The sequence below is a fragment of the Anarrhichthys ocellatus genome, unplaced genomic scaffold (assembly GCF_004355925.1).
Source record: "Anarrhichthys ocellatus isolate YVR2014 unplaced genomic scaffold, GSC_Weel_1.0 scaffold56, whole genome shotgun sequence".
Lineage (NCBI taxonomy): Eukaryota > Metazoa > Chordata > Actinopteri > Perciformes > Anarhichadidae > Anarrhichthys > Anarrhichthys ocellatus.
The window spans coordinates 1322320-1342402 of record NW_022280086.1 but is presented as its reverse complement, the minus strand read 5'-3'; the positions used below and the strand labels follow the sequence as shown (position 1 = coordinate 1342402).

At 40.8% G+C, this 20083-nt stretch overlaps 1 protein-coding gene across 3 annotated transcripts in view; it reads right to left on the bottom strand.

The window, feature by feature from the left end:
* Nucleotides 1-20083, bottom strand: part of LOC116396467 (syntaxin-binding protein 4) — an 87364-nt gene that overhangs the window by 13593 nt on the left and 53688 nt on the right. For all 3 annotated transcript variants that reach the window (XM_031871086.1, XM_031871085.1, XM_031871087.1), the window contains exons 8-12: nt 16948-17089; nt 6988-7094; nt 6688-6829; nt 5564-5636; nt 196-284 (exon numbers count right to left, since the gene is read on the bottom strand). In XM_031871086.1, the coding sequence (XP_031726946.1) occupies nt 196-284; nt 5564-5636; nt 6688-6829; nt 6988-7094; nt 16948-17089 (553 nt within the window). The remainder of the gene's footprint in view (nt 1-195; nt 285-5563; nt 5637-6687; nt 6830-6987; nt 7095-16947; nt 17090-20083) is intronic.

The following is a 20083-nucleotide window of genomic DNA, read 5'->3' as shown; positions in this document are numbered from 1 at the left end:
TCAAACTAAAATGACCTACTCGTGCATGAACACCTGGTGTGCATCAGTGACAAAGAGACAAGTGAATGAGCAGAGAAGGCAAATAAAGCTAGAACATGCCCCACAGCCTGAGTAAACCACTCCAAACATGCTTGGCATCACACGCCAGGAGAAATATACGTAGCAGCATGGCTCTAAAATAAGGACAGGACTGACCACGTCTAACTTGTCTGATTTGAGGCGTATGTAGGGGTCCAGTGTTATCTTAGGTTTGGCCCCCGTTGGTGACCTCTGGCTGGTTGAACCTAAAGAAAAGGGAAAAGAAAAAGGAGGTGGGAAAAAGGGGAGGAAGAAGAAGAAGACACATGAAAAATACAGTTGATTTTCTCAAATACAAAGGGGGAAAGCAGCGACCAAGATTGTTGTATGAAAATGTTAGGCCACAGAACACTTAGTAAACAACAGGAGGAGGAATATCATTGCATAATCTGTAATATCAGAGTGGATGGACAGATATTCTCTGTGGATTTGGTGGAAGTGGGTGGTTGTGGTGATAGGGGAGGTGTGTGTGTGTGTGTGATTGCGTTAGGATGGGGGGGGGGGGGGGTGAAAAGCAGATGATTAAAAAGAGATGAGTAGAGGAAAGGTGGAGTGGATGATTATATAGATGGGAGAGGGGAGGGCAGACAGCCAATGCCTAATATTAATTTGATGAGTTTGTCTGTCCCAGATTTGCAATGGGAACCTTTCCTCTGAGTATGAGTGTCTGTGTCTGCACACCCCTGTTGCTAGGGCTATGAACTAATTTCACTGACTACCCTCGTCCTCGTCCCGCCCAAAGGATTTGCACCATCCTTAACCCCAGACTGGTCATGATGATTGACAGATCTGCTGTTGTGGCAACAGCAGATGCTATAGACCCTGCTCCAGATACCTTTCCACATCAACAGTACAAACAAAAAACACAACCGAAATTAGCCAGAAGTCAATCTGAAGTAAGGAAACTAAATAGGAAGTGTCACACCCAACTGCTACAAATATGGTATCTCTGTATGAACTTGCCATCCCTGTGGTGTTTTTCTACGGGAGCAATTTGGGGTTAATGACTTAGTGGTCCTGTCTCCTTAGAGCGCTGGTTTACAGCAACTGCTCAGAGTCTGCTGATGTTACGCTGTGCATATGTGTACAGAAGATGTTAAAACAGCTCTCTTTACAGCCTATTGTACTCCACTCTATACAGCCCACTTGTGATGCAGTTATATACAGCAAAAATGAAAATGATTCAGGTGGCATTTAATGATGCTTTCAGAATCTTGCTCAAGCTCCCAAGATGGACAAGTGCAAGTCATATGTTTGTGACTAGTAATGTTCCCACCTTTCATGCTATGTTGTAGTATTTTATGTTAAAATTGTATGTGTGGTTTAATTGATTAAACATAATTAATCACAATGATAGTTGAGCCAACACAAAGGGATAAAAGGTAGTGTTTGTGCATCTGTGTGCATGTGCAAACACAGCTCTTTGCTTTCCTGGCAGTTGATATTGCATATTTTCAAAACATCTTTCACATTTTAGTTAGATATAGAAACTTTTTTTTCCTCAACTACAAATCTTTTGCACATATAAAGAAATAAATCATTTCATGTGTTTACAAAAGGTTGTATACAACCAGGCACTGAAATGATTTGTATTATAAATTGACAAGCGTATCGACCCTCAAGGTTAAAAGTTTGAACTCACAGAGGCTCCACCTTCTACTGGACTCTGTGTGTACTGTCCTCCAATTACAAGCATGTATTCGGCCACTAAAAATCGTCTGCACTGGTGTTGCAGACCATCCAGACGGAAAGAGCAGGATCCATCATTACCTGTTACAAGGTAAAGTGGTCTTTATGTTTCACTTTCTTTTATCAAACAGTAGCTAGCTACTAGCGTTAGCCAGCACCACAGTTAACTTGATGGACTGTAAGCTAACGGTGTAAATGGATTTGGACTTGGGGGCGTGGCAGCAGCAGGATACATCCGTGAAGCGATTGGAGGACTCTGCTCTGCTGACACAGCTTTGGGACTCGCCACCTCAGATGTACCATAGAGTCCAGTAGAGGGGGCGGAGTCTGTTAGAACAAAGGTTACGATGTTGTAACCCAAGTTCTATAGGCACAGGCAGAGCCCTCTACCATGGGGTTGTAGGATGGAAGATAGCGGTGTGTGCTGCCTTATATACTGTGGGTGCTGCCTTATATACTGTGGGTGCTGCATATTCTTCATTGGGGGAATGTTGCTTGTAATTGGCGGAGAGTATTAGCCATAGAGTCCAGTACAGGGCGGTCTGTGTGAGTAGGCACTTTATACCTTGAGGGTCAATATGAGAAGTATCACGCATAGAAAAATGATAAATGGCCTGTGCTTATAGAATTAGGGTTACAATATTGTAACTTTTGTTCATTGTCGAACTGTTTGGCTTTACAATGTAAAAACACGTCGGATTCACACTTGACCTCTGCAATCATTACATATATAGTAGGACCCCAGATTATAATAGTTGCATGCAAAAAGGGTTTTACACAGTTATGTTTATCTCCCTAACAGGATTATACGTCTTTGATAACCTGTGGCCTTAACACTGCATGAGAGATAAGAGAGGAGAGGTCAGAGAGGTCAGCTGACTCAAGGAGACGAGTGTGCATATGTTTAAGTATACGTGTGTATGACCCAGTGGTATCAGTGGTGGGGTAAGGAGGCCTAAGTTGAAGCACAGATGCCTACCAGCCCACCACCTTCAACCCTGCTTCCCATAATTCAACAGCAATGGTACCATACAGAAATTAATTATTGGCAGCAGTCAATTTCACTCTTTAATAAAAACAATAAGATATCCAGCCAGTATTTGTATCTGCTCACCTCCCCACAGACTGCTGACATTTCATGGTTAGCAACTGGCTTAACCAATAGGAGCCTGGAGGGAAGCTCAGTGGTCACAGCACCTTGGAAATAACCTTGACTGGGGTAATCCAGGCCAATAGGATTGGGCCAGGATATCAAGTGGCTTTGAGCTGGGACCTATGGGCGACCCTCAACCCTAGAGCTGCTGGTCTGTTTGAGATTTTTATCAGAATTTTATCATCAAGCACTTTCTCTTCAACTAGAAACTGACTCTTATTTTCAGTATTTAGGTTCTTCAGCAAAAATATGTTCCATGTGTGCTGGTTGGACCGCAGTAAAACCCTTGTCACACCTGTTATTAAAATTCAATTCATCTAACAAAAGCTTAACTGAGGTTATGCTATTATTAGATTAAATGAGGTTCCAGTAGGCAGATGTCAGCAGAATTGTATGTCTCTAACAATCATTCTATAGGCTGATACTGTATTAGCATGGACTCATGATCTTATGAACAATACCAAAACACCTGTCACACATGCATACAACAGTGAATGAGAGCATCTGAAAGAGATTCTGATTAATCATCATCCATGAGCTGCGAGGGCTTGAAGGAGATTTTCATTTGTGTTTGAAACAGCAGCTGCTATGCAGATTCACTGAGGATAAGAGGGAGGATGGAACAATAAGGACATATACACTCACTTTTATCAAGAGGGTACTTTTTCATGATCCCTCACATTCCTGTGTGATTGGAGGTCCCCTGCTGTGCTGTGGTTTCTATTAAATCTCATCCTCTCCTCTACACTTAATCCACAATCTCTGTGAGGGAGTAAATGTTCCCCGTTTTTTCACTCTCGGATCAGATGGGTTTATCTAATATGTTTCAGATTTAATGGACTTCCAGGACAAACCACTGAAAGTCTCAACTTTGATTTGGCAGGCGTTTAATAGTCCTTTAAAGGTTATTTGATGGCATAGCTGCTTTGTTAAACTATATAATACAAGTAAAGAAGATAGTGAGAGTGGTGGATGATGATGGTGGAGGGAATGTGATGGGTGTTATGGTTAAAACCAAGAGCAGTGATCATCAGGACAACGATGCCAGATAATTGGAGCTCTCTGCCTACCGATCGTCTGGGGATGTCTAAATGCAAAGTTGTTGCCTGAACGACTGCTAATAAACCCACGGCCCTTATATGTCCTGGATTCAGAGAGGCCAATCACAAGCGTTTATCTACATATGTGGGGACATGTGGGAATAATGTGTTGTTATTGGTCAACGTCGTCTAGCACAGGCCTTATTGGAAATGTTGCTCTCCCCCTGTTCTCCAAGACAGTGTTTGTTTTTAACCAATGAATATGTTTTACTGCACATGTGACAAACATCAACTAACTTTGAAGAAGTTTTCTTCAGTGACTGCAGCTGAGACATCCCATAATGTACGGGGCTGAGGGGTGGTGGAGCTACTGCTCAGCTGCCGGACAGACGGCTCCGGGGGACAGAAATAAAATCTGAGCCTGCGAGTCACTTTCTGGAGCTCTATACTAGTGGGAGGAGAGCTCTGACATTTAAACTTTGAACGGCAGACACAGTGAGACAAAACTGAGACAGCATGTTAGCAGAGCAGCTTTAGCAACAACAGGTCTGTGCATCTGTTTCCTCTACAGTGTTTCTAAGCACAAGACTTCTGCATGTCACCACCCCAATACGAAGGGCCGCCCTAAAGTTGGATTGGTTCTGCTATGCAGGTTTTTTAAAACTAGATTGATATAAATGTTTCCACCCAGTTTTAGTAAACAAGTATCACTGTGTATTTTTTAAGAGCAGAATGCTGACATATTCTATATTTCTCTTATTGTCACCAAACCCTATAGAAACAATCACATCCAACAATGTGTTAGTCTGCCTCTTAATACTTTCTGACCTCCTTAGCCTGTCTGTGGCTCTCTGCCCCAAGCCCAATGGTTCCTCCTGAATACATGCCCATTATAAAAACAGCTCACACACCACCAAGAGGAAATAGTGCATTTGTTTCAGTGGTGGATTAATCCACATTTGGTTCTCTGGTGAGTATTTGTGGCAGCAGGATGGTGTATGTGAGATTGAGTCAAAATATACTTCATTAAAGTGTGTGTGTTGATGGTATTAGTGAGACTTATTCATGTTTTTATTAATGGAGCTCTATTATTACGATTAAGACATATCAGGCTTGGATACACGCAATACTTGTAAGTAGATGAAAAACTTTGCATGGACGAGTAGCGCGCCTGCACAAGTGTAAAACTGTTCATGTGCAATTGTTTTAAATAGTCAGGTTTCAGTGAAGATGTAAGTAGTGATCATATGAGAGTTGGATTATACTGCACCAGTTGTGTGAGGGTTTGTAAACTGATGTTTTCATATAGTTTGGCTGTGTTAATGCGGCCCTCATTTACTTTAATTCATCAATACTTTTTCAGTATAAAATATGAAGAAGATATGAGAGAAAACAACATTTTCTCCAAGAAGTCAAGGTAACACACAGTTCATAACTATTTTACTAATGATCCCAAAAGAGTCTCTGTAATGTGAAATGGTTCTTAGAACTTTCAATCGCGCTGTGAACTAACAGCCCAATCTGCTCAGCAGCAGAGGCAGAGCAACAGTTGAGATTATATATAAGAAAAAATGAAGGGAAATTAAGAGGGAGTGAGCTTTACCTGAAATATGAATATCTGGTGGGCAGATGTCAGGAGAAGGTGAGGACACTGGGACTGGCTCCTCTGTACAGGTCTACAAAGGAAAATTGATGACACAAAAGATGACTTCATGAACACTGATGTTAGGTCCTCAAAGGTAGGGCTCTGACAGAGCGTTGGTAGGACAGGTCTAATGCAGGAGGTCTCAAAGAACCTTATTCACCAATCACTGCACAGAATGGAGATCACTTTGTGCCATAGAATCACTTCAGACTTTAACAGAAATGATCATCTCAACATGCAAGTTACAAAAAAAAAAATCATGTTTTTACATTAAGCTTGTTAAATCATTTTAATTCAAAATACATTAGTCATTCTATTATCTGTTTTTTAAAGCTGGTCAATATATTGATAGATCATCATAAACATGAACTCTTTATAAGTATTTTCTTATTTCAAAGGCACACTGAGTTCCACATAGAACATGGTCTCAAGACCTCGTTTCTCAAAACCCTCTCATCAACTTATCTTCCATTTCACTGTGAGTCAGCCGATAGAGGAGTGAAGATGTGTTTTACAAACAAAAGCCTTGTCATTTTTGGTTCACTGTGAAATATTGCTTATGCGGTTTCATAATTGTTTCTGTTGTAATTAGAATAACTGCCTTGCGGTTGTTTACCTCCACAAACCAGTCATGTTGCAGTTCAAAATGTCATCACTTTATCATTTTATCTATTTAGACATTTGTGTGAAATTGTCCTAATTAGCATATGGACTGTGGAGTTATTGCCAAAAATGTGTCTTGTGAGGTCACAATGACTTTTGACCTTTGTCCACTAAATTCTAATTAGTTCATCATTGAGTCAAAGTGGCCATTTGTGCCAAGTTTGAAGAAATTCCCCAAAAGCGTTCCTGAGATACCGCGTTCACAAGAATGGGACGGACAGACAAACATAATGCCTTCGGTCATGTCTGTCGAACTCAGAAGTCCAATGATAGAATGTCCTTGAAAAAGAGATTTTTAATCTCAATGGGACTCACCTGGTTAAATAAAGTTTAAATTAAAAATTTAAAAAAAAAAAAAACCTTGACATGTTCTGGTATGTCTGGTATGTTTCTGATGCCTGAAACAAAGCGTAGCTGACCTCAGGTGATCTGATGTGGACTTTTAGGCGTCCAGAGTTGTAGCTGTTGCCTGCGGCTCGCTGGACCCCGTTGTGGAGAGATGTGCTGCTGGGAAAAAGTCCTTTCCCGGGGATAAAGGCTATCTCCACAGCACCGTCTTGGCTGGAGACCCAATCCATAAAAATACAAAGACTTAATCATGTACACTGACGTACATAAAAGCAGAGGTAAGAGGGACGGTAGTGGCAATTTGTACAGCTGACTAATCCCTACTGAGATCACAGATGTTACTCACTTTGAGTTCTACAAGAACCACTCACCTTACTTTGACTTTGTTCAGCATGCTTTTGGCCTCTTCGTGGGTCACACCTATCAGGGACTCCTTATTAACGGCAATGAGCTGATCTCCAGGCCTCAGACGTCCGTCCTGCACAACAGAGACAGAGCCTTTAGTCATGCTGAGCTGAAGAACCACACAGGTAACATATTTTCCTTTGACAGCTCATTCTGTTAACAGATTGCTAAATCTTCTTGACTTGAGAGTTTGGGCCAAGTATCACTGCACTGCATAAGCTAACAGCTAGACAGCTGTGTAGGTAATGGTTACTAGCTATAGACCTCAAAGACAAGACCAGTACTGGTCGATAACATGTGATAAACCATAGGCACTCCTCAACTTAATCTGAAAGGTCTACATTCCCCAAGAAACACCCAGAGAAAACAATTTAAGATCATTTACACACACACACACACACCCACACACACACACACACACACACACACACTATCATGAAAAAGGCATTGAAGCGGTAAATACATTTCTTTCTATGACCAATCACAGTAATGATGATAACAAATAATTCAGGCAGTGGCAGTTTATATGAAGGCAAATCACTGTCAAAATCCGAGAGCGCAAATGAGAACCACACGCGCGCAAATCAAACAGCCACGCATGTATTTTACTTTCACGAGCGCTTTTACATCACTCCGCGAGCTAAATTCACTCTCGCGCGAGCTAAATTCACTCTCGCGCGAGCTAAATTCACTCTCGCGCGAGCTAAATTCACTCTCGCGCGAGCTAAATTCACTCTCGCGAAACTTTAACCTTTATCATGCTCGTGAGTAGTTTTTCTTTTTGACAGTAAGTGGGCGGGCCCAGTCTCCATTGTATCTCTACATCTAATTGGTTACAATCATCATCTTTGGATAGACCAGATATCACTATGACACAGACGCTAGGTCTTGACACCGGTCTCGATACCAAGACGGATCTCGACGACTACAACACTGATAGTGTGTGATAGTAATAAAATAATATCTAAAGTGACAATTCAACCTGTAACTCTGATTGTGGGACAAAGATCAGAAACATAAGTGTTTAAAACATACTAACTTCGATCTGTTCTGGGTTCATCTACCTCAGGGAAGGTATAGGGTCTGTTAGCGTACACTTAGAACCAATTCAATTAGCATGACAAGGTTTGATCCCATCAACCATATAACCTTGGAGGAAATTGTGCAACATCTGAAATTTAACTCCAGTTTTAATATATTCCCAACTGGCTTTTTCATAAATGTTTTTAACAGCATTGGCATCAGAAACTGAAAATAGTCAACACTTCTCTACTCTGTTTCCCAAACACATGAAACTTCAGTTATTAAGCCACTCTTAAAAAGTAATAATCAGGATACCTCACTAATGACCAATTACAGGCCTCCCTTTTTTTAATTAAATAATTGAAAAGAGCAACTTATTTCAGCAACTTAAAAGCTCTAACAAAATGTTTTCATCTTTTCCAGATTTCTGACCCTCTGTGTTATTGTGTGAATGAACACAGACAGTGGAGTCTTGGCATTTGACACGTTCAACCACAACATATTACTAGACAGACTGGAAAACTGAGTGGGACTTTCTGCCACAGTGACTACTTTGTGTTGATCAGTAATTACATACTGTATCTGAGCGTACTGTAGCAGAACAGAAATACACAGAATAGCCCTTTTCCAACCTGACAGGAAAAGAAGGTGGGGAAAGAGAGGCTATAAATTAGACACACCTGTGAGCTGGGGGAAGGGAAAACCCAATCAACTCACCAAAGCTGCATGGGAGGAGAACAAAGAGAGGAGTGAGAGTGGCTAATGGAGTTATTATTCACTTTCTGGACCTGTTGAGCTCAAAATAAGAAAATGTTGACGAAGACTAAACTAAATAGGAGCAGCAAGGATCCGTGAACCGGCTGGATACACGGAGCTTTCTGGGAGGACAAGGCCTTACTGGAGGTGTGCTGATCCCGGGAGCAGGTGGTGAACAAAGAGTCTCCTTAACTTCGGGGATTCATCAAGCCACTAGTGCAAATGTCTTACAATAATTATGTGGACAACACACAGATTTACAATATCCCTTGGTGACTATGGACAAGCACCGAGTATACCGAGAACAATTCATATAAAATGTGGGTGGGTGTGCCTGAAGTTTCTTCAGTTAAACAAAGATAAAATTGAAAATAATTTGTCTTTGGACCCAATCAACGACAAGAAGATCAATTACAAAATCAGCCTACTATGACTAATGTATAAAGAATTAAAGGACTGATGTCTCAGTAGGATGTTGTTCTCCAGTAGGCTCGAGTACTGTAACAGTGTTTTTACTCTCTCTAAAAATTCGATCAGACAGCTGCAGCAGAGTCAGAATACTACCGAGTCCTCACTAAGACGAGGAGAGTGTATCAAGTGGATCACATGAGTCCTGTTCTCTGATCTTTACAATGGCTTCCTGTTTGACAAAGAAGTGACTTAAAAGCTCTTGTTGGTTTAGAAAGTATTGAATGTTACAGGGTCAAAATAAATGTCTGATCTCCTGCTTGTTCTGTGTACTCACTGTCACCAGTAAGCAGGGTTTTGCCACCTTAGGTACTAGTCAAGACAATTTTATTTATATAGTGCCAAATCACAACTAAAGTTACCTCATGACACTATTCATAAAGCAGGTCTAGACCGTACTCTTTAATTTTCCGAGATCCAACATTCCACCATGAGCAAGCATTTGCATTCCCTTTAACCGGAAGAAACCTAGAGCAGAACCGGACTCTAGCTGGGCGGCCATTTGCCTGGACCGGTTGGGTTAGACACTGAGATGCACATCAACAACTACAGCTCTGATAAATGCATAGCTGCATAAATCCCCAGCTGACTCATCCCACACAGTAAATCACTGTGCATGACATGCCAGCTTGCTTCCTATATGACACATGGGATTAAGAGTTGGGATTTAGAGGAAATGGACAACCTGCTTCCATAAGCACAAGACTGAGAATCTGAGAGAGTGAGTGTTAGCTATTGTAAAAGAGCCAGGCATTAGTGTACAGTGTGGAAAGAGTTAGAGAGACTTAATGACAGTGTTGCTTTACTGTGCCCTGTCTCTAACACAGTTGCATGTAGTTCTACTACTCTGTATCATTCACCATCTGGTAGTGGAGATACTGTATGAGTCAATAGGTCAGTGAAAAAGAAACGGACTATAGCCTTATCCCTGAGGAAATCTGGATTAATGCACTTAGTGTGGAGAGATGGCTGTAGACTTTCCAATGATTCGTTTTTTAGTTAGGACCTTATAAATGCACGTGTACATTGTATGCCAGTTAGTTTATTGATTTATTTAACTGATTTTTGGCGTCTCTGGGGCAGTGGAATAAGCTGAGTCACAACATCTGACAATGACCTAAAAAGCTCCAAAGAGAAGTGCAGAGACTATGAACCCTAAAAGTGTTGATTACTCCAGCATTAAATATGCCAGTACCGAATGTTAAAATAAAGTTAATGAAGACATTCAGCCCACACAATATTCCACATACATGAAATAAATAAAACTGTGATCATCAAACATTTTTAGGCAAGTATGCAACGTAAGTAATGCTGAGATCAGACTTTATGCAATTTCTGTCTTCTGAGATAGTGACTGTTAGATAAGGCAATCATAGAGACAAGTCAGTGCCACACTAGCACATACAACGTTCAGGTGGCACATGACTCCATCTTCCTAGTTCCTATATTCCTATTCATTACCAAAGGATCTGCAGTATAGACTGTTTGTACAGAGAGGATATACAATTACTTCAGGGTTTATATCACAGTATGTCCTGAATATTCCTTGTTCTTTTGCCTGCACCTTTAAATACTGATATAATCCCCTCCATCACTTGAAACAGGTGCAAGTTCATGAAATGATTCTCTAATAATACTAATTGTATTAATAATGCACAGTGTGTACAATTAATGCAGCTCAAAGTGCTTTACATGAAAATCAGAAATAAGACAAACGTCAGTGAAATAATTTGTATGGGAACTAATATTAAATAACCATGAATGAGACATAAATAAATGTGTGCACTTTTGTGACTTTTATTTTAGTTATTGGAAAATGATTACTTGCTTTGAAGTATTTTACTCTAAATTGTAATCAGTTAAGCTATAGTTTATTTGATTGTTTAAATCTAAACTGGGGAGACCCACGATAAGCCTTTTAGGCTTCTGGCCTTTATTGTATATTCTGTCAGTATTTATATTGTTTTGGTAAATGTTCCTTATTATGTGCTATGAAATAAAAAGAAAAGAGAGAAATTAAAGTGACATGCATATCAAGCTCATCATGTCAGAGATTAGACTGTATAACTGGATGCTGATGCGACTTAAAGAGAGGAAATCAAAACAAATACCACAACCGTTTTTGCAGCAAAATGTCACAATACTGATAGAAACCCATTTTGCAAATCTTGTACAAAAAGATACAAACCAGTGCTCAAAGAACTTTCCACAGGGATCATGAGGCACTCTCTGTGATCACTGTCACTCACTGGCTTCTAGAATAAAAATGATGTAAATCCTGGCAGGACATATGCAACAAGAAACATCCGCTTAGTAACAGCTCTCTTTAAGCGTATTCCTGTACACTCGGCCTCTCCCATCCATTCTCCTCCTTTTCCCTCCTTGTCATTTTGCCCACAGTTGACAGTGAGTGGGCAGACAGAGAGGCGAGGAGGATAGGATTCGGGAGAAAGAAGCAGGGGAAGCTGGAGAAAAGGAAGAAGGCAGCAATATGTGCAAACAGAGGGGTGTGTAGGTGTATTTCAGTGCACCTGCCTATCATGGTCAGGGTTGTGATTGTTGCCGCAAATTCAACATCTTCATTCTAATTCAGTGTGGCTTTGTAACACAAAGGCAGTAAAACTGCCTGTGCCAAAGCACACTGTATCAAAACGTGCGGCCTGATCGGGAATCGTGTGCTATGTATTTTCTAGAGAGATTCGCCCAGCGGTTTTCCCGAAAAACAGAGCAAAATTTCTCCATTCACTTGAATGGGGTTTCGGCATGAAGAGAGCTAAAAAAACACTTAAGTTTGGGCCCATATTGACTAGACATACATTAACGTAGATTACAGAGGTAGCCAACACGGTGCCCGCGGGCACCTGGTCGCCCGCAGGACCACGTGAGTCGCCCGCAAGGCATGTTCTAAAAATAGCACTAGTCACCATGGAGCTCCGTCTAAAAATTTTAGTTGCTGTTCATTTTTAATCAAAAATGCTAGCATTATTGTAGATTTTAAAATGACAATATTTCTTGTCGTAAGAGAGTTGGGTACCCAGAGGCGCACGGCGGACAGCCAGGAAGAGGCTGCTGTACCGCACTAGGTTGTCAGGTTCCGAATGACGGGCACTTCCCGTTGGCGCCGGACACGCGCCGCGAGCGCACTGTCGTCAGCTCACATTTTTAACACCACAAACATAAAAACCACATTAGCGCGTTCGGCAGAGTCTTATCTTTCTCACGATACCCATACTTTGGCACTCAGACTCCTGCTTTTTGTTCAAAATCACTGTTTACTGCAACGTTTCTTATCAGTCTACTTCTCCAACAATCTCTCTCTCTCTCTCTCTCTCTCTCTCCCTTGTCTCTCTCTCTCAATGTGTGTGTCAAACATTATGATTATGTCTCCTCTCCCCCTCTCTCGCCCACCCTTTCAAAATAAAAGCCCCACAGAGGGAATTCTAACTGGAATGCTTGTGATGAAGCCTGTCAAACATTACATCTAGTTCCCCCTGAAATTCATCGTAGTGACAGAAAATGTCTTCATGATGGCCTAATGATTGTAGTTTATTAAAACATGTCTTATTTTTCACTTTCTGCATTGGCACTTATCATTGACATTGAATGGGAATTGTGAAGTGCAGAGATGTCCAATATGGACATGAATCCCAAGATACTGGGCTGAGTGAGCACTGAGTGTTATTATAACCAATAGGTCAGTGAGGAAAAAATATGTCAAGGAGTTAACCATTCACAGCTAATCTCATTATATGAGGTTTGGTGGAAAAGGGACTGCTCTTTGAGGGAGCTCTTCAAATTAACAAATTCTCCTTAGAGGAGCTCAGCCTAAGGTGGCCTTCAGGTAATGTAAATATGCCAAAGTCTCTCTCTAGAGTCAGTGTTCAGTTTGTCCATTACACTAATGAAAACATATATGAATATTATATTCAATTTCTGACAACAAATCCCTTTAAATCCTACAAACTGTTCCTTTAAACACATTAGGTGTGAGGTTATAAAGGCACCTGTTTACACCCACATGAATACATCTGGACATTACTAGTCTACTAGTAGGCCAGCAACTAATGAAGCATGAATGTTGCTGAACAGCTGATGACGATCAGATAATGCAAAAGCGACTTCATTGCTCTGACAGAATTAGCACAATGCTCCATGATTGATAGTCAAAACAACACGTTGCAATAAAATATAATTATCCTTTATCAGCAGGACAGTTAACCGAGTCCCACTCTTATCGGATGGTTGATGCATGGCACAGCCAGCATTCCACAGTGTTATGGCAACCTGATAAACTGGAGCAATCTGTAGTGAGGAAGCCTTCATGTTAACCATATAGCCATGTGCTGCTCTCTCTCCTCCAGCAGACAAAGTGATCGTAGAGGCCTCTTGTGCGGTTGCAGAATCCAGCACTTGTTGCCTTGGTTTTGTCAAGCGCAGATGACTGTGTGAACTGAGTGTTCCCTACATTCCCTTAGAGACTGGCCAGGGTGCAGTGCTCATGCATCATGTTTAACAGCAGCTTCCCCTCAGGTTAAATGGAACGTTTACTTTTTCTCTCACTCACCTCAACTGTTAAGTGCTTCCACCAATGCACTCCTGTGCAAGATCCTTCAGCCGTAGGACAAAAACAAATAGCCAGCTGCTCTCAATAAAAGATGCAATGATCCAGGGATTAAAGTATAAATCTGATGATCTTCTAGACTTTTCTTTTTGTCAACAAATCTAATGAGAAGAACAAAATCAACAACAACTTAATCCTGCTAAAAACTAGTGTGTGTGTACACCTAAAAGAGCCACATCGAACACACAGTGTAGTTTATTTTGACTCCCACATACACCCCGCTAGTGGCCACCCTCACTAGAGCACCAAATGTGGATCAATCCAATGCTGAAAAGAGTCTGAGTAAGGTTTGATAAAAACTACAATGACCAGTTTTAGGAAATTACTGAGCCAAATGAAACATCATTGTGAGCATATTTTTGAAGATCCATGTCTTCAGTGAGACTGAGTGCCACGCACAAGATTGGGACTGCAGGTTCTGCTGCTGCTACTGTAGCATGTGCAGATCTAGCAGTACGCAATAAAAAATTCTCTGCATTGTAATTTTGTGTGTGTGTGTGTGTGTGTGAGAGAGAGAGAGATCGGGGAGCAGCAGCAGGGTGATGCCCTAAGCAGAATCATAGCTTGATGGCTGACCTTCACACTTGGTGTAGTGTGTCTGTTCTGAGACTCCTCTAACAGAGCAGCACTGACACTGAAACAACACAATCGCCAAGAAATATTCATGTTGTGTATGTTTAACATTCTTTAATCCAGCATGAATTCCTAAATATTCAATTGGATTTAATGAACCGACAGGACTGTTATGTTTGTCACCTTTTGGTAATTTCCTTCATGGAGTCATGGTGACACTACAGATAACTGAGAAAAAACAAGGAAGAAGTTTAACTGCTTAACTTTTCTCAGCTTTTCAACTATACTACTTTTTGCTTGTTGTGAGATTTGACAATTTTACAAAGTGTTGCCTGTATTCATTTTAAAAATGTAAGTGTGCAGGAAAGACTGCTAACTTTTTCACTTTGCTAGAAGAATGAACAAACTGCCCTGACAAGTTCCCACCAACCTGTAATTTAGTACTACTGACCGCTGCATCAAGGAAAATTTAAAGCAACACAATCTCCTCACCCCTGTTATGGCCTCTTTTCACCAGTTACCAGTTAGACTTGGAGTTAGTTTGATTGAATTTGACAAAAGAACATCATGGCCTGGCTACAAGCTACTTTGCTAAATTACAGCAACTCTCCAAACCAGAATACATCCTCATATTCTCTGGCAAGGAACTTGCATTTCAATTATGAGACGGTAAAAAAAATTTAATATCTTCATTTATATAGTAAAGAAGTTGCTTCACATGAAAAAAAAAAAATCAAAAAACCCAGCACCAATTAAAATAGCAAAAACCATATAACACACAACATACGTATAGAATCAGGTGAAATCAAGGAAGGCAGGAGTAAGACCATTTAGTGCCTTAAGTAATTATAAGAACCTTGAACCTTCTAATTGCATCAGACAAAGGACTTGTTTTTGTCTTGTTAGACCTTAGTGCTCCATTGATCATTACTTCCTGTTACAGAGACTAGAACATTTGATTGGCATTAAAGGAACCGCACTAAGCTGGTTTAAGTCCTATTTATCAGATCGATCTCAGTTTGTAAACGATGAAACCTCGATGAACACCAACGTTAGTCATGATGTTCCACAAGGTTCTGTGCTTGGACCAATCTTGTTCACCTTATATATATATGCTTCCTTTAGGCAATATTATCAGAAAACACTCCATAAACTTTCATTGTTATGCGGATGATACTCAATTATATCTATCGATCAAACCAGATGAAACCAACCAGCTCACTAAACTGCAAGCATGTCTTAAGGACATAAAAACCTGGATGACCTGCAACTTCCTGATGTTAAACTCAGACACAACTGAAGTTATTCTACTAGGCCCAGAACACCTCAGAAATCAGTTATCTAATGATATAGTTTCTCTAGATGGCATTGCTCTGGCATCCAGCAGCACCGTAAAGAATCTCTGAGTTACCTTTGATCAGGATTTGTCCTTTAACTCCCACATTTCTAGGACTGCCTTTTTTCACCTTCGTAATATTTAAAAAAAATCAGGCACATCCTGTCTCAAAGCGATGCAGAAAAACTAGTTCATGCATTTGTTACTTCTAGACTAGATTACTGCAATTCCTTATTATCAGGCTGCTCTAATAAGTCTCTGAAATCTCTCCAGTTGATCCAGAATGCTGCAGCTCGTGTACTAACAAAAACTAAGTAAAGAGATCATATTACTCCTGTATTAGCTTCTCTGCACTGGCTCCCTGTAAATCTACACTATAATGTAAAATCCTCCTCCTCACCTACAAAGCCCTAATTGGTCAGGCACCATCATATCTTAAAGAGCTTATAGTACCATACTACCCTACTAGAGAGCTGTGCTCCCTAAATTCAGGGTTAGTTGTGGTTCTAGAGTCTTAAAAAGTAGGATGGGAGCCAGAGCCTTCAGTTATCAAGCTCCTCTTCTGTGGAACCAGCTTCCAGCTTCAGTCCGGAGGGCAGACACACTCACCACATTTAAGAGCAGGCTTAAGACTTTCCTCTTACAGTTGGGGCTGGCTCAGGTTTACAGTTGGGGCTGGCTCAGGTTTACAGTTGGGGCTGGCTCAGGTTTACAGTTGGACCAGCCCCTAGATAAGCTGCTTTAGGCCTAGACTGCCGGGGGACTTCCTAGGATACACTGAACTCCTCTCTCCTCTTCTCTCTCTCCTGTATGAATTCATGTTATTCTAGTCCTGTACCGATGTGAGGGTCCTGGGACAGAGGATGTCGTATGTGTACAGATTGTAAAGCTGTCTAAGGCAAATTTGTGATTTGTAATTGTGTGCTATATAAATTGAATTTAATTGAAATGTAGCCTAAAACGTACTGAAAGCCAGCTGGTAGTAATGGATAAATGAACTTGCAATTGTAGAGCGCCTTCCTCGTGTAAAAAGGCTAAAACGGGGTAATGGTTTTGAAAATGTTATTTTCACTTAATGTTACTTTCAGCTGTCGTTACTTTCAGCTGTCGTTACTTTCAGCTAATTAGGTTGGTGGATTTATTTCTTACCCGGTGACAGTCTCCTCCAGACAGCACCTCCTGAATGAAGACAGCGGGGCCGTCGGTCCTGTTGGAGCCTCCTCCGATGGTGATGCCCAAACTGCTGGATCGTGCAACTGAAATGAGCTGAATCACTCCTTCACCTGGATGACTGAGAACAGGAAGACACGTGAACACGTCAATCTTTGAACTTCAGAAAATGAGCTCTGTTTGCTCTATCTTCGTGAATCAGTCAGGTGCACCATAACGGGGTGCAAACACACTTTTGGTATTTTTGCAACCAGGGGTGTGTCTAAGGCCTGTGGTAAACAATAACCTTTATTAGGCCTCCATGGCATTACTGTCGTAATTCTGCAAAGTCACAGGCAGAGTGAAAGTAATATTATCATCATTATTATCACTGATATATCTGTATTGGTACATATGTCGGCCACAAAGTAAGAAGAGATATAGTATAGACATACCAAAGATATGTTTGAGCCCATTTCTCAACTGTCATTACATAGTTTTTCTACCAGAGAGCACTGGCAAGTACATTAGTACACAGTACATATCTTGGTCACTTAAAAAAAGATAGTGATCATTATCAGAAGTGTTTCTGTCAGAAAAACTATCAGTCAAGATATTGGTTCAGTACTTTACAGTTTTTTTTAAACTCTCAAATATACATCCCCCAAAAAAATTCAGTCACCAAACTACCAAACTCGGGAAAATGCCACACGACCAGCGCAGCGCTTTGCACTCCACCTCAGAACAAAAGATAGAGATGAACTGACATATATAAGATATAAACTTACACAAAACATATGCAGAGCTAAAATATATAAACATTTAATATTGGCATGATTGATAGTTTAATTTCAGGCTGCTTGCTTACGACAAAAATCCTAATCACGTTTTTTTTTCGGTCAATAATGACAACAATTAATCATTAACTTCGGAAACATGCATATGAAATATTTTGTAGCCTACATTTAAGTTTAATGCATCCAATATTTTGTAGCCTACATTTAAGTTTAATGCATCCATCTAGTGGATTAGGAGTCCAAATGTAGGTAGAACTTTGTGCTCTAGTATACAATTAAATCTAGACACTTTGGTTGTATAGATATGAATGGTGATGACACGCAAAAAGTTCACACCCACAAAACATGGTGAACTTTCTTTAAAACAGGTAAAATAGGTTGGGATTATGTCATTTTTAATGCAAAGTTGACATTGTTATAGATGTCTTTGTTGTAACTTCATAAACATGCCAAGCAGGCCTAATCATCAAACTTCCAGAAGCTATTGAGCTTTATGTGGTAACCTTACATTACACTGTCATATGTGGCTGGTTTTGACATTGACTGTCATGAGACCTTTATGATTGCGTTTCGTGAATATGTTCCTTCACCTCAACTGCGGTGGAACACTTTGGACTAGTCCTTGAAATGTCAATAAGTGTTACACTGTCAAATGATTTTCTATCAGTGTCATGAACAATTCTCTTGACCTAAACCACAGCACAGTGGAACCAATTGGACTTGTCAGTATATTTGATTAAACTGTCAAATGATAATATAATGGTGTCACGAATAATTACCTTGACCTCAAATACAGTGGAACCATTTAAAAATTGTATTAAGTTGACAATAAATATCAGGCTAGTTTGACAACAGGGAATACAGTACAGAGGTGATTTACTGAGTGATGACAGATAGCTTCATGTGTTGCTAAAGTAACTGCTAACTGCTGCTAACTGTAGCTGCTAACTGTAGCTGCCTTTAGTCCGTTATCACGGTTAGCTGTTTTATTGGCTGACTGAGCAGGTGCCAGCAAAACCACCTCGGTACTAAATTCCCTGCCGTCAAACTGGCCTCCATTGGTTCACTGGGAGCTCCATTTCATGGGAACTTCCCATGACACGACGAGCCGAGTACTAGTCTAGAAAATTGTTAATGGGGGAGAAGGTTTGCACATTTACAGTGCCTTGCGCAAGTATTCACCCCCCCTTGGATGTTTCATCCTTTTGTTGCTTTTATACATGAAATCATGGTCAATATAATTTGGCTTTTTTGACAAGAATTTGCAAAAAAAGCTTCTTTAATATCAAAGTGAAAACTGATTTTTACAAAATGTCAATTAATTAAAAATATATAAGGTAAAGTAAATGGTTGCATAAGTATTCACCCCCTTCAGGTCAGTATTTAGTAAATGCACCTTTGGCTGCAATCACAGCACTGAGTGTGTGTGTGGATGTGTCTCACTCAGGCTGGCACATCTGGACACTAAGATGTTTCTCTATTCTTCTTCAGAACAGCTCAAGCTCTGTCAGGTTGCTCAGGGATCGGGCGTGAACAGCTCTTCTCAAGTCCAGCCACAAATTCTCGATTGGATTGAGGTCTGCGCTTTGACTTGGCCACTCCAGAACATTCAACTGGTGGTCTTTGAACCATTCTGTGGAGCTTTTGCTGCATGCTTGGAGTCGTTATCTTGCTGGAGAATAAATCTTCTCCCAAGTCGTAGTTCTCTTGCAGACTGAGTCAGATTATCCTCCAGGATTTGGCGATATCTTTCTGCATTCATGTTCCCCTCTACCTTTACAAGCCTTCCAGGGCCTGCTGCTGAGAAGCATCCCCAGAGCATGATGCTGCCACCACCATGCTTCACGGTGGAGATGGTGTGTTTGTGGTGATGTGCAGTGTTGTGCAAACATAGCGTCTAGTCTGATGGCCAAAAAGCTAAATTTTTGTCTCATCAGACCAAAGAACCTTCTTCCAATTGACCTTGGAGTCTCCCACATGCCTTTGGGCAGATTCTTTCTACAGTGGCTTTCTCTTTGCCACTCTCCCATACAGCTTCAACTGGTGAAGAACCCGGGCAACAGTTGCTGTATGTACAGTCTCTCCCATCTGAGTCACTGAAGCTTTGAACTCCTTCAGAGTGGTCCTAGGTGTCTTGGTGGCCTCCCTCATCAGTCCTCTTCTTGCCCGGTCACTCAGTTTGTGAGGACGGCCAGCTCTAAGAGATTTAAACAAGTGCCATACTCCTTCCATTTCTTAATGATGGACTGAACTGAACTCTGTGGGATGTCCAGTGAGTTGGAAATCTTTTTGTAGCCATCTCCTGACTTGTACTTTTCAATGATCTTTTCTCTGAGTTG